Below are 14,288 nucleotides of genomic sequence, written 5' to 3'. Positions count from 1 at the left end.
GTCATTTTCTATTTGATCGCCATAGTTATCCTATTGTTATTGATTCGAATACCCCTCTTCTGCTTTAGGCGTTTCTAGAAGATGCGGAGTTAATCAACAAAGAAATACCACACCTCTTGGCAATGCAAATGCTCTTCGACGGGGGTGTGCTGCCTGGTTCACGTTGAAGACGACGAAGATCAGCGAACCCAAGGGGTACAAGAGCTGATGACAATTTGATGCCACTAATGCCTCGGCGTTCCACCAGCCACACAAGAGAAGATTCAACTCACACTACAAGAGCACGTCCTAGTACCGTGATACCTGAAGACGACGACGACGATGATTTCATGCCACCAATGCCTCGACGTTCCACCAGCCACACAGGAGAAGATTCAACGAACAATACAAGAGCACGTGCTCGAACCGTAATACCTCCAGACGATGACGACGATGACGATTTCATGCCACCAATGCCTCGACGATTTCGCTAATCTACATCATCACTTTCCATTGCCATTTTAAGATAATCACTGATACAAGGGTTAATGTGGCGTATGTTCGAATATACCTTATTAAGACTATCGGTCGCCTTAAAGACTGCTTTTTTACTCATGCATTTTGAAATGTACAGTTACATTAGCAACAAATTTTTAATTTGGTTACATAAAATACACTGCCAAATCACATGAAATGCAGAGCGAAACTGGCACGAAGAAAACATGTATTTCGGCACACGGTGTGCCGAAAATGACTTTTTCGGTGCACCGTACTCCGAAAATTCGTTTTCGGCACACCATGCGCCGAATACATGTGCTAAATTCGTAAATATAGAAAATAGTTATCCATTTCAGTAAATACGGTCACGTATATTATACAAAATCGTATTTTTGCCCACACACACACATATAACTCTGTATGCGCTGCGGTGTACATCACTATCACTTGGAGGTAATAAAATATAGTGGAATACACTCGTGTGAGCCTAGCTCAACTGCATTTACCAAATAAGTAAGTGCATAATAATTTCAGAGTTTATCTCCTGTATAGTATGAATATACCTATTTTTTCCTCTAGTACCGTACTGGCGTGCGCAGAACCTGCTGCTATCTTCACTGTCCCTCTACTTGCTGCACCAGTTGTTCCTGTTGCCAAACACAAGTGAGGCTCTCGTTCAAATGTCAGTGAAACCATAAGCAAAGCTTATATATCTTCGCTGTAGTTGTAAGTATATCAACTACATTTCTGAATGTAACCAGATGCTGTAGCATAATAAGACAGAATAGCTGCCAACAACAAGTAACTATATATATTTCACAAATGCAACAACACAACAACCGCGCCAAAGTTGTTATTACCTCATTCACAAAGAAGGCATGGAATCCGTAAGGAACCCTGTTTGGAAGCTCAACCACTGCAACTGGCTCAGCAGACATTGTCTTTGCATCGATCACATTTACTTCAGATTTCCTAACTCCAGCAGACACATGTCAAATGAAGTGGCAATGCGCTTACAAAATCTAAAGATTAAAGGGCGTGTATACTCAGTATGTTAAGTTGTTGAAATCAAAAGCATTGTGTCTAAGACATTTCAGCTTTCTATAAATAGAAAAAAACTCGAACGCGCAAGAGAACTACACATCATTATATTAAGAGGGGCAAAGTCCAAAGCGGACCAAGAACAAAAGCGCACACACGCAACTCAAACACAAAGACAAAGAAATTTCAGCTTTCTATGAGGAGTAACATATAAGCGTAAAGGGAAAGGCGTACCCTGTATTTTCGTCATGCACAAAGAATATCAAATAACCATCATCTTCTTCTCCAGATACGCCTGGCTGCTTGGGGACAAAAATTGCCTCTGAACCGAATCTACCAGGTCCCAAGTCATATATGCCTTTTACATTTCCTCCCACTTCAAGTTCTTTCTTACCGCTCTCTGGTTCAGCGTGTAGATCAAACTTTATGATGCCAGTCACCTTTGCAATGCTGTCAAGTATAGTGCAGTACACATACCGCTGCTTTCTGTTTTCAACAAAGTAGCAAATTAGAACGTTTTGAGAGCTTCAGGAAACATGTAATCAGATTTTCTTAACGATCCTGACTCCTGAGTTGATGGTGCTTGATATTATTGCCACCACAGAAGAAAATGAAATAAAAAATAATGCAACTGATAACAAGCATGTTGCCCATCCTACAAAAGAATCATTGCTGACAATGAAAAAATTCCAATAGGAGTACCTTCCAGTATAGCTCTCATTAATTCGAGGAAAATCTACAGCAGAAACAGACAGTTGCTTCTGTGAAGCAGCACCAGTTTTCATGTTGAATCTCATCTCGTACCTAAAAAATTCAACATTACAAGGACGAAAAGCATTGCAATACTGGAAACTAAAATTAAGATTGAGATTGCAGGTATATACAGCTCATTCCCGAAGTTCTCAAGCTTGTCACTTTGGTATCCATTCACCTTGTCCAAATCTGGATTCTCAAGGCGGCAGGTAATCAGAATAACTTCGTCACCCTCTTCCCAAGCATTAGCTGTGACAAGACATATTTCTAAAGATCAGCTCACATAAGAAAGTGCAATGCATGGAACTGTATAGTCTAGCAGAGTAACAGGAAACGGCTCTAGCTTTGGCTCTGTCTTCATACTGTCATATGATTGTTTTCGTGTTGATCTTTCATCATTATGTCTCAAATAGATGATGCTGATTCATTCACCTAAGTATGTTCCTTTTCCTTCTTCCAGTTATTTTTTTCTGGTTTTTTTATTCTCATACTGCTAACAAAGATTTGCCTCTTTAGATAGCCCAAGTGAAAAGGTGTAGTCATAGAACAAGCAAACTAAAAGCTATGCTCTGCGAACCTTTGACATTCTGTTACACCAAGTCCATACTCATGAACAGGTTAATTACATTTGCATTTCTGCACCCCTTGGCACTTGGGGGGGGGGGGGTGCCAAGAAGCTTCACTAAGACAATAACAAGGGATACTGACATACTGCTATGAGAAGCTTCTGAAGATAGCAACACAAGTTCTCAATAAAGAAAACAGGGTTCAAGAAGAATGTAAAAAGGCCGTACATTAAGAGTTCAAGCAGATCCGTTGAGCTGGTCCTCAACTCCGTGTCGACCGCAGCCTCAAGCCAGGTGACCTTGAGAAGTTCTACAGGCCCCGCTGGGCCGGTGGTCACTCCTGGCCTTTCTTGCTAGGGGATGTCGGACACGGGTGTTCCTCACCACCAAGGTTTGCAGGATCGCTTACTACCGAAGGAGTGGGCCTCGGGGGGCTGATCTGCCTTCTGGAGATGCAGCCCTACGAGAAGGTGGGCCACAGCCTCAACCATCACCGACTACACCAGCCCACGTCATTTTCATCTCCCGGATGTCCATTCCGGTGAATGGGCTGCTGCCACGGCCTCAAATTCGGAAACGGTGCTTGAAGAATCCCCCGCCAGACACCTCGCCAAGGCTAAGCGCCAGGATTGCTACGGCTAAGCGCCGGTCTTCTTCCTCATCACAGTCTCCTTCAACAATGGTTATACGCTGTCTGGGCTTGGTACAGGAGCACGTGCTGGTGGATCAGGTGGCTCAAGATGATTATGCTAAACTCTTTGACAATCTCCTATCACGTGCTCATATTGCTGCTTTGACGGCAATTTTTGGCTGGACAGTCCCTGAAGAGGGCCAAGTAGGAGAGGCCGAGTGCGCCTCGTTCAGGTCTGCCTGAATGTCGAGATTTGGTCGTTCTTGGTGTTTTTTCAATGTCTGGATCTCATATACTCGTGTGGAACGTTCGCAGGCTTAACAAGGTGACGCGGCGTGATTCAGTGCATGATGTCATTTCTTCTATCAAGGCTAACATGGCGTGGAATAACCTCCCGCCGTAGGCTCCTTTCTATGTTGGGTGCTGACTTTGATGGTTGGCACCACTTACCAACGGAGGGCACAAGAGGTGGAATTCTTATCGCATGGAAGAGCAATGTATATCAGGTGGTGGCGACACATACAGACACATACTCCCTCTCCGTCCTGTTCGCAGAACTCAATCGGATGCCGAGAAGATCCTATTTCTTGATGAGAATAGGGTTGTCCGGCTACATTGTGCTGATCCGTGGGCCATTGCAGGAGACTTCTACCTAATATACAGGTCTGAGGACAAAAACAATGTGAATGTCGATCGTGCGATGATGGGGCGGTTTCGCAGACACCTGAATGAGATTGAGTTAAAGGAAATTACACTTGTTGGCCACAAATTTACATGGTCGAACGAAAGGGCATCACCAACTTTGGTCAGGCTGGGTTGGGCATTTTGCACGGCGGATTTGGAAAACATCTTCCCGGACTGCCTCTTGCAGAGTTCGACCACAGGCGTATCTGATCATTGCCCACTGATCCTTGGTCTAAAGGATAATCCGAGTGTAATGCCCTAAAATTTTGGAAGGAAATTGGAAATCGCCGTTTCCGGGTTTTTTGGGTATTGAATCGCTCTCGCCGGGAAAGAAAAGAGAAGAAAGTGAGGCAAATTGCAGCAGTGCATTTCTTTTAAAATAGAAAAGCTTTAACCATGAGAGTGGGCTGAGCCAACCTGGGCTTGGGCCGGTTAGCCTAACCCCTCCCCCAAAGGCCCATGCGCCCCCCCCCCCTCTTTTCCCCCTCCACCCCGTCAAACCCTAGCCGTCCCTCTTCTATGCCGCCACCCCCTGCTGTTGCTCTTGTGCAGTAGAGAGAAGAGAAAGGAAGAGGAGAAGAAGGGGAAGGGAAGGGCAGCAAGGAAAGCAAGGAGAAGAGGGGAAGAGGAGGTTTGGAGCTAGGGGATTTTGGGGTTTTCTTGCTGTGGTGTCCTAAGGTAACAATTCCCCTGCTGTTCTTTATGTTTTGGTTGATGATTATGGCCGGTAGATCTTGGTTTGAGAGGTTTTGGTTAGGGAAATTTGTGGTTTGGGGTCGAACTGAGTGTTCTGCGCGCAGGCAGATTGAGCAGTGTGCGTGTTCTTGATGTTTCGGTGACCTAGATGATTTTTCCTGTGGAAGTGATCAACTAGAAAGTTGTAGCTAACGTCGAAACCTAGCTACCAGTGAAATTTCAGAATTTTTGGTCATGTGGTTTAGGAGATATTGCTGTCTGAATCTGACTGTTGTACCTCTGTCGAATTTCTGTCAGTGTTAGATCTATTCTGTTTTTGAGCATCTTAGTTGCCGAGCCAATTGTTCAGAATGCTAGAAGGTTGTAGAGGATTTATTAAGCTTTCCAATGGTGTGAACAATGCAATTTTTTCATTAGTTGTAGCTCTAGTTACGCTGTTCTGAACTTTTCTGCAATTAATGGTTGACAGATTTCGTTGTCGAAATTCAGAACTTGATTAGGCCTTGTTAGAGATGTTTTATGTAAATCCAAATGATACAAAAGTTGAAGCTTGTGTTATGATCTACATGTCCACAAAATTTTAGAATTTTTCGTTGCGTATTTCTGGAGATAAACAAGTTTGGGTGGCTGCTGTCTGAAATTGACGACATGTTTCTAGAGCTGTTTTGTTATGTCATTTAGGAGATCTTAGAGGCACGAGAAAATTGTGTCGTCTCAACGAAAGTTGTAGCCCTTGTTCTGTAGTTTCCGAAAATGTATTCATTTGCTATTATATCTGTGGTAGAAAAATAGTTACGAAAAAGATAAGTACTGCTGCTCCTGTCAAACTATTGCGTGTGTGCTGTTTTTGGTCGTTATGTCTTGATTGAGGGTTTCGGACGTAGGAGCGCTTTGTTTTATGTATTTGCATGTTATGAGGAGTATTGGTGCTGAGTTATGGTTATGTTTAGGTGGTGGTTCTTCGTCTCACACTTGAAGTAGGCTATTATCGTCGATAGAAAGCAAGTAAACGTAGCTATGTTGTTGCTACCGTTTTGACTTGTTATTTTCATCACCTACACCTTTATTTCAGAACCATGTCAATTTAACTGTGATCTGAACTTTACGTTATGCTTTAGGTTTAAACATGTTTAATCATTGACTTATATCTATCCTTACGTTGCTACAATTCTTGTGAGTTATATTGTTATTTGACTTGAGGATGAAGTTGAAGTATTATTGGTAGTATACTTTAATGCAATTGCAGCATATTTCTACTATGTGCACTTGCATTTGCATATGTATTGAAAGTTATGTCGTAAAGATCACGACTGTACTAGTACACATCGTACGTTGCCCGAGGAGGGGTGCGATGTAAAAGAAGACATATCATTGCATTCATATGCATTCTTGGAAATTAATAACATTTATATGTTATTGTGGATATGAAGTTACACATGTGGTTGTGATCTTTATTTGAAGTTATTCTTTAATGTTGTTAATACTATCCTAACATGTCTTATGTCTTGAGAAAACTGTATTAAATCGATGCTTAATCAACTTGTGGTTTAAATAACTTGTCAAAACAAGTTTGCTTGCTGGGATTTTATATCTCACCATTGCATTACTCCTTCCAGGTATTTGATGCATGTCGTGAAGGGATGAGAATGTAGCAGCACGTTTTGCACTTCATGCCTATATTTTTTTTTTATCATTGTGCTGTAATAATAAATAAAGTTTAGTCCTTAGAGTCGTACGTTTAAAGTTTAAAGTGTGATGGTGAAGTTAAACTTAATTTTTTCCTTTTGGTTCATGTTAGGATGTTTCTATCCGTTATTGTGAGAATCCGCATATCTTGTTTATCTATGTTAATGCTTCCGCGATGTTTTTTTTCATAGAGGAGATGCTGCTATTTTTTTTATGGCTAGTTGTAGGTTGCGTAGTTTAGTGATATCCCAGGATTCTGGTGACCCTGGGGTGTTATACCGAGGGACAAACGTCGCTTCCATTTTGAGAGTTTTTGGACTCACCTCGATGGATTTCAGGAGGCTACCATGCAGGCCTGGTCGGCCCCTGTCTCGGCTGGCTACCCATTGGAAAGATTTGCTGTCAAATTGCAGTGCCTAAGCAAGGCTTTGCAGGGTTGGGGACAGCGCAAAATTGGAAACATCAAACAACAGCTTCTCATGACTAAGGAAATTATTCACCGACTTGAGATCGCTCAAGACTCTCACTCGCTCTCTGATGAGGAAGTCTGGCTGCGCCGTAATCTAAAAAATCGCTGCCTGGGTTTAGCTTCTCTCAAGTGAACCATCGTTTGTCTCAGGTCAAGGATCAGCTGGCTTAAAGAGGGAGACACAAACACCTCTTTTTTCATGTCCACGCAAGGCACCGGAAGAGAAAGAACCTCATAGGGAAGCTACAGGTTGGAGGACAATTTGTACACGAGCCAGGAGGACAAGCAGCAAGCAGTTTATGAGTTTTACTCACAGTTGCTTGGTACAGCCAATGACCGGTCATGCACTTTGGACCTTCAGGCGCTGCAATTACCAAACCATGACCTCGACGCCCTTGAAGATCCTTTCTCTGAAGATGAGATATGGGCAACCATAAAGCAATTGCCGCATGATAAGGCCCCCGGGCCCAATGGTTTCACAGGATGTTTCTATCGCAGCTGTTTGCCCATTATCAAACAAGATATTATGGTGGCTCTGAACGTGGTGCATAATGGGGATACTAGGAAGCTTGGGATGCTCAACTCGTCCTTTCTCACGCTTCTTGCCAAACAGGCTGATGCAATCTAGGTCCGGGACTACCGGACCATCAGTTATACATAGCTTTGCGAAGCTAGTGGCTAAGATTCTGGCCAACCATCTCGCGCCAACGTTACCGTTGATGGTGTCGACGAATCAGAGCGTCTTCATCCGAGGCTGTTGTATACAGGATAACTTCTTGGTTCTTGCTTGTGCAACAAACGGCGCATTTTCTTCATCACCAGAATGAGCTAAGAATTTTGCTTAAACTCGACATATCTAAGACATTTGATTCGGTTGGATGGCCGTTCCTGTTGGATTTACTCACTCACCCACTTGGGGTTTGGCTTGCGATGGCGCTCCATCCTATGCGGTTTGCTATCCACTGCCTCCACTCAGGTGCTCCTGAACGGGGAGCTGGGTGAGGCAGTCAGGCATCAGCGGGGTCTTCGTTAGGGGGATCTGTTGTCCCCTATGTTCATATTAATGATGGATGCGCTAAATGCGTTGATCAATCGTGATAGTGAGGAAGGCCTTCTACACTCCTTGGCACGATGACCGTTGAATCATCGGGTCTCTTTATATGCCGATGTTGTTCTGTTTCTGCAACCGACTGAGACGGACTTGAATCTGATCAAGGAGATTCTTGAGCTATTTGGAGAAGTATCCAGGTTGAGGACCACAATTGAAAAATGCTTGGTCTCCCCCATTCATTATCAGGAGAATGATCTCGCAATGGTTCAGGAGGTCCTGCCATGTGCCTTGAAGGAGTTTCCTTGCTCCTACCTTGGATTGCCTTTATCGGTGAGGAAATTGTCAAAGGCACAGTTGATGCCACTACTGGACAAATTGGTAGACAAGCTGCCTGGGTGGAAGGCTGCGCTAACGCAACTTGCTGGGAGGCTGATTCTTGTTCGTGCTCCTGACAACTATTCCAAGTTATCATCTCATTGCCTTGGACGTACCCAAATGGGTAATCAAGTCCATCGACAAGATCATACGTGCCTTTTTGTGGAAAGGTAAGGCCAATGTCAACGGTGGCCATTGCACCGTGGCCTGTAGTAAGGTTTGCTGGCCAATTGAATTGGGAGGTCTTGGCATTCATAATCTCGACACACTAGCATGGTCTCTCTGAATAAGGTGGCTGTAGTTGCAAAAGACACGAGACAAACCATGGGCTTCTTTCAGTCTACAGATCAATACCAACGTCAAGGCCATGTTCTCTATCTCGACCACCTCCATGGTCGGGGATGGACAACACGCTTTGTTTTGGACAGATAGATGGTTGCATGGTAAAGCCTTGCCAGAGCTCGCGCCCAATCTGGTGGAGGGGGTCGGTAAACGGTCCATTAACAAACGTACTGTGGCTGAGGCACTACTGGACTGACAGTGGATTAGAGATACCAAGGGGGCAATTTTAGTTCAGGCTATCATCGAGTACCTGCAAGTGTGGGATTTGGTGGATGGTATTGTCCTTGAGGAGGGCGTGCAGGGTGTCCACACCTGGGTGCACACGGCCTCAGGACAGTACTCTGCGCAGTCAGCTTACAAGAGGTTCTTTCTAGGCAGTGTTGGCTTCGAACCATGGAGAAGATTAGGGAAGTCCTGTGCACCATTGAGGTGCAAGTTCTTCCTTTGGCTAGCTGTTCAAAATTGTTGCTGGACAGCTGATCAATTGGTCCGTCGGGGTTTGCCACACCCGGCTTGATGTCCGCTCTATGATCATGAGGAAGAAACAGTTCAGCACTTGCTCACCTCCTGTGTCTTCTCCCACCAAGTCTGGTTCGACATTCTTAACCGAGTTGGGCTCCCTCAGGTTTCCCCTCTGCCACTGGATGATTTGTTTCAGTGAGTGGTGGCGGAAGACTGTCCCCATGGTGAATAAGGAACGTCGGAGAGGCCTCAATTCTTTGATCATCCTTGTGGCTTGGTTCATTCGGAGACATCAAAATGAGTGTTTTTTATGGGGCGTCATCGGATGTACAACGGCTGGAGCACATCATCTGGGATGAGGTGGCGCTCTGGACTGCAGCAGGAGCGAAGGACCTGTCCCAGCTTCTTGCGTGATGTGGTCGTGATCCTGTCAAGCACTAGCACATGTAGTTTTTTCTATAGTTCTTAGGAACCTGTCGGTCCTTGGTTTTTTCTTGCTTGTTTTTTGTTGTGTGTTTTTGTGTGGGCTGTGAACCTATCTTTTATTCCTTCTTAATATAATGACGGACAGTTCTCCTGCCAGTTCGATGAGAAAAAAAAAAGAGTTCAAGCAGAAAACTATGGATGCCGTACCATTATGGAATATGAAGCAATTAGGGAGTTCAAACCATCTGATGAGTTTGTCATCCTTTGCATAACGTGGGAGAATACCAAAACGAGCTTTCTTTGAAGAATCAAACTTGTAGATAAACTCACCATTCTTCACCATTTCCTGTACACAAGAATGGAAAACAATAAGGATCAAGTTATGAAGAGGTGTTTGAACAACAAACCAAGAGTCCATGAAACAAATATTGAACTAAGACATCAGTCAGCTAAATGTAAATAAACGGTGCAGAAAAAGTGTAAAGATATTTTGTGCCTAAATATCACACCTTTGGTCGGAACAACAAGGGGAGGTCCATGAAAATAGAATAATTCTCTGTGATGGCAAAGTCGTGCATCATTACAGATTCTGGTATTGTTATTGGCACAGGATCAAGCATAGCTCCATCTTTGGTAATCACACGGTATGTACAGTAAGGAGGTTCATGCGAATATCCAAAGGTGAACATTTCATCTAAAAGAAGGGTAAATACAACATTAAACCCAATGGTCAGAAAACAAAAGGGAAAACGAGGAATAGAATTGAGTAAACGTAATTTACCTGTAAATGGATCAACCTTTGGATGGGCAGTGAAAGAATGTTTCAACCTTTTGTCATAATCCAACAAGCCAAGAGTCTGTAAGTCTCCATCTTCAAGGACCTTAACAACATCTGAAAATGAATATGGAACAATGTTCCGCAATGGGTGTGAGATTTGTGGATGATAACATGCTGCTATAAGCTGTAAAAATTATCATGAATACGTATGTGTTCTTGCATAGATGCAAGCAGAATTTGCCATGGGGAAAAATGTCAAGATTCCTATGGTGGACAGTACTCCTATATGAAAACAATCCCGGACAACACACTGTCATAGGTGTCTTACACAATACGACATCCTTTTACTGTGATAAATGTTTTTTGGGATCCAAATCCTGTTATACAAGGATGGTTTGTGGGAACAGAAGGTGGCACAGACCTTACTGGGTACAGATTGTTGCCATTTTCAGATTTGTATCTTTTTTTCAACTTGAAGTACTACTGTAACATTTAACATGTTTTCTATAGCCACATGGGATAGATAAATCAATGTATTATACCCTGCTTACCTTATATAGTGGATCTTTGCCTCTGAGCAGACATGGGGCTCCTTTTCTCTAATTTGGGTTTTCCATGTTGAATTTGTGTTTCATGTGTCATTCTTCTTTTTTTTTGAATGGTATGCTTTTCATATCGATAATTGTGCACCAAATAATGCCAAATTACTTGGAAATATTTTGTACTGCCATGTAAGTTTTAGCATATTATTTCTTTATTGGTTTTTGTTGCTAGTCACAAGAAGATAACAGCACTGCTCAATTTTGGAGAAAATTTCACCGATTTTCTTTATACACAAATGTTAGCTCCCAAACATTCATTAACAAGGAGCAATATTGTTGCCTTCCCAACGGCATATGCACATGTCCATAGAAAAGAATGTGATAACATGCTGAGCACTTACAGGGCTTATCAGCTTCTGAGAGGGCCATGAGTTTACCATGATGATATATAAGTGCGGTATTAGCTGGGGGAAAAAAAGTAATCAGACAAACAAATTGCTACTACCACTGAATGGTCATGAAAAAAAAAGTAGATATACATCATGCAGAAATAGATATATGCCCCTTAGTTAGACATGCTATTTTAACAGACACTGCATAAGCTAAAGTGGTACCTGTCCCAAATCCATAGGTAAAATCCAAGACTTTGAGTTTCTTCCGAAGTTGTTGCATTTGGACCATAAACAATCCGAAAAATCCCTTCAAATCTCCAATCTGGTAAACATTGAGAGAGAGAGAGAGAGAGAGAGGATAATCACATGCATGTACTATGATTTTGTAGATGGCCAACCCTTAAGTGTTAGGGTTTCAAATTAGTACTTATTAGGATCAATGTTATCCATGAATTGTAAGATGGCACAATCTAAAGATGATTTGATTATATTATTATCTATTTGATGCCATCACCAAGAATAAACTAGGGTCCAAACTCCAAACATGCAGTCAGTGTAGCAGCAAAGAAACAAAGGTGACATCACAAAGTAAGTCTAAGTCTCCATGTAGAATTGTAGATATGGCAAGTTATAAGCAGAGGAAATTAACAAAAAAAATCAACATATTCCAACCCTAGGTGCGAACAGGCACGAACACAGGCAGATAAGAAGCACCAATTAGCTAAACAGAAGTACAGAACTAAGCTGATTTCGTAACAAATATCTCCCAAGCAAAAATGGTGGATCAAGTTAAACACATGCATGCTCTATATTGAGAATCTTAGTGTATCGAGTAAAAATGTTTCACTCGAAAATTAGGTAAACAGGACACACTCTGGAGATGGAGATAAGTGTTACAGCGATAAATGACTAGTTACTAACAACATATCCAGGTTTTGAGTCAAACAAGCAAACTTACCTTCATAAACTTTGCTCCACCAAAATACTCTTCTTGCTTGAGGCGAGCAGTCCTCACATATCTTGATACATAGGTAGCCTTGCCATCTTTAATACGCATTGCATGAATCATTCTATAAGACATAAGGAAGATGTCATCACCTCATGATTATGCATCATGCAGCTGGAGAAAACAAATGTACAGCTAGAGCTATAGTATTCCAAATCAAGCAGGATGTATCACATACCCATCTCCATCAAACCTGCATAAACAACATTGGAAAATAAGCGATCAATTAAAGATATGACGCTTAAATATAGGAAAATGAGGATGGGCATTTGCATTACAAAGAAACAACTACAACCGCATTAAAAGTTGATACACGCTTATGTGTGCATCAAGAAAGATGCGCGAATGCACATCTATGAATGATTTTTTTTGGATTTTATAAAGCTAGTGAATCTTATGCTTTAGTCATACTATTGAAAGAATATAACAATCTGTGTTAAATGCCATTGGAACCACAAAATGGCGTTTAACCTTTTACAAGAAACTGGAGCAGGGGCCAGAACAATGTCCCTAAGACAAAGGGAAGCTGCCATCAAGTAAGAGTCAATACCAGTGATACCCAGCGACGGGGAGATACTTGGGATTAGGCCCGACCCTGACAAACTCTCCATTCAAGCACTCCTGTAGGTGAGCAAAAAGAAACAGTATGACGACGAAAGATGAGAAGGGAACAATCTAGATAGCAAATGACTTGATAAGCAAAATGCTAGTATTTCTAAAAGAGAACTGTCTCGAAGAAACCGAATTCCCAAGCAATTTTCATGGTTTAATTCATCATAAATGTTCCATAAAATTGGAGCCTGCCCTGTTCCGAACAAGTTATCCAAAAAGGAAAATCGAAACAGAATGTGCACGTTTTGCTGAGTAAGTATTAGAAGGGATAGGGCCCCAAGCATTAATTTAAGGTATGTCTCGGTTGACTTTAAAGTCTAGTGTGAACTAGAAGGAATGTTGTGCTCCAATGTTTCATAGTTGACTAACAATGTACTGGTAGTGTAATCTGAGTCAAAGGTTTGGACTTTGGTCTAGTCTAAGGGCGCACAGTGTCCTGAATAAGCTGGCTGCAGAATCTGATGTGAATTTAAGAGCGAACGACAGGAATCCTGATCGTTAATTGTGTGAGAGAGAAAAAAAGATTTTTGGCGATACATGCAGCGAAAGAGGCTGTTGTGAGTTGCAGGCAGGCAACAGTAGCACACACAAGAAGCAAGGCACTCCAGCACCGAGAGGGAATAGTAAAATTAGCTGCTTTGGGGAGAGGGGGAATGGCCGGATGGAGGAAGGGGGCCGATGATGAATCATACAAAACAATAGAATCAAGAAAAAGGTACGTACGGGGAGGTGTCCGCGGACGGGGAGGTCGGGCGCAGGCGGGGTCTCGTCGCGGACGGGGGAGAAATTGCCGGAGAGCCAATGGAGCGGCTTGGACTTGTCGTGGCCGAGGCGCACGGCGACGGACTCGAGCAGGTCGAGCGCCCAGGAGGCCACCCCCTTGCGCGGCTGTGGCGCAGGCAGCACCACCGGAGGACCACTCTGCTGCTTCTCCGAGTCCGCCTCCGCTCCCATGGCTGCAGATTAGTGGTTGCTAGTGGCGGAGAGGGGAGGCGCCGAGGCCGAGGAGAGGAAGAGATTCTGAGCGGTTGATGCCTAGGTGCGGCACTTGTCCCCTTCCTCCCTAGTCCTTGTGTCGTCGGTGCGATGGTGTGGATGTGGCAACATGCGCGGCCGCTTGCTGCTGATCCATCCACGCATTGATTTCCTTTTCTCGTCGAGAAAAGAAATGGAAAAAAACATGTCATTGCTGGGAGTAGTAATTAATGAATTTGTGGCTTACATCGGTAACGGCGCTTGACCGCAGCCATCCGATGCGTGGAAGCAAGGCCTCCTCCGCACACAAGACATCCGTACAAA

The 14,288-nt window shown here is 43.2% G+C and overlaps 1 protein-coding gene across 2 annotated transcripts; it reads right to left on the bottom strand.

Moving 5' to 3' along the window:
• Window positions 1-808: 808 nt before the first annotated feature.
• On the bottom strand, window positions 809-14,104 carry LOC133905823 (carotenoid 9,10(9',10')-cleavage dioxygenase). Of its 2 annotated transcripts, XM_062347595.1 has the most exons (14): window positions 13,713-14,103; window positions 12,928-12,998; window positions 12,556-12,570; window positions 12,330-12,441; window positions 11,594-11,693; window positions 11,381-11,443; window positions 10,441-10,551; window positions 10,169-10,353; window positions 9,867-10,005; window positions 2,403-2,520; window positions 2,221-2,322; window positions 1,753-2,004; window positions 1,338-1,449; window positions 809-1,124 (listed from the first exon to the last, which is right to left on the bottom strand). In XM_062347595.1, the coding sequence occupies exons 1-14, from the start codon at window positions 13,941-13,943 to the stop codon at window positions 1,092-1,094; spliced, it is 1,644 nt and encodes a 547-aa protein (XP_062203579.1). In that variant the 5' UTR covers window positions 13,944-14,103; the 3' UTR covers window positions 809-1,091. The 2 variants fall into 2 exon arrangements, with proteins under 2 accessions (XP_062203579.1, XP_062203581.1); XM_062347597.1 differs by lacking the exon at window positions 11,381-11,443 and having other exon boundaries at window positions 13,713-14,104.
• Window positions 14,105-14,288: the final 184 nt, after the last annotated feature.

This window comes from Phragmites australis, chromosome 23 (assembly GCF_958298935.1).
Source record: "Phragmites australis chromosome 23, lpPhrAust1.1, whole genome shotgun sequence".
In the NCBI taxonomy this organism is placed as follows: Eukaryota; Viridiplantae; Streptophyta; class Magnoliopsida; order Poales; family Poaceae; genus Phragmites; species Phragmites australis.
The sequence above is the reverse complement of the archived record's forward strand: the minus strand, read 5'-3'. Positions and strand labels throughout refer to the sequence as shown.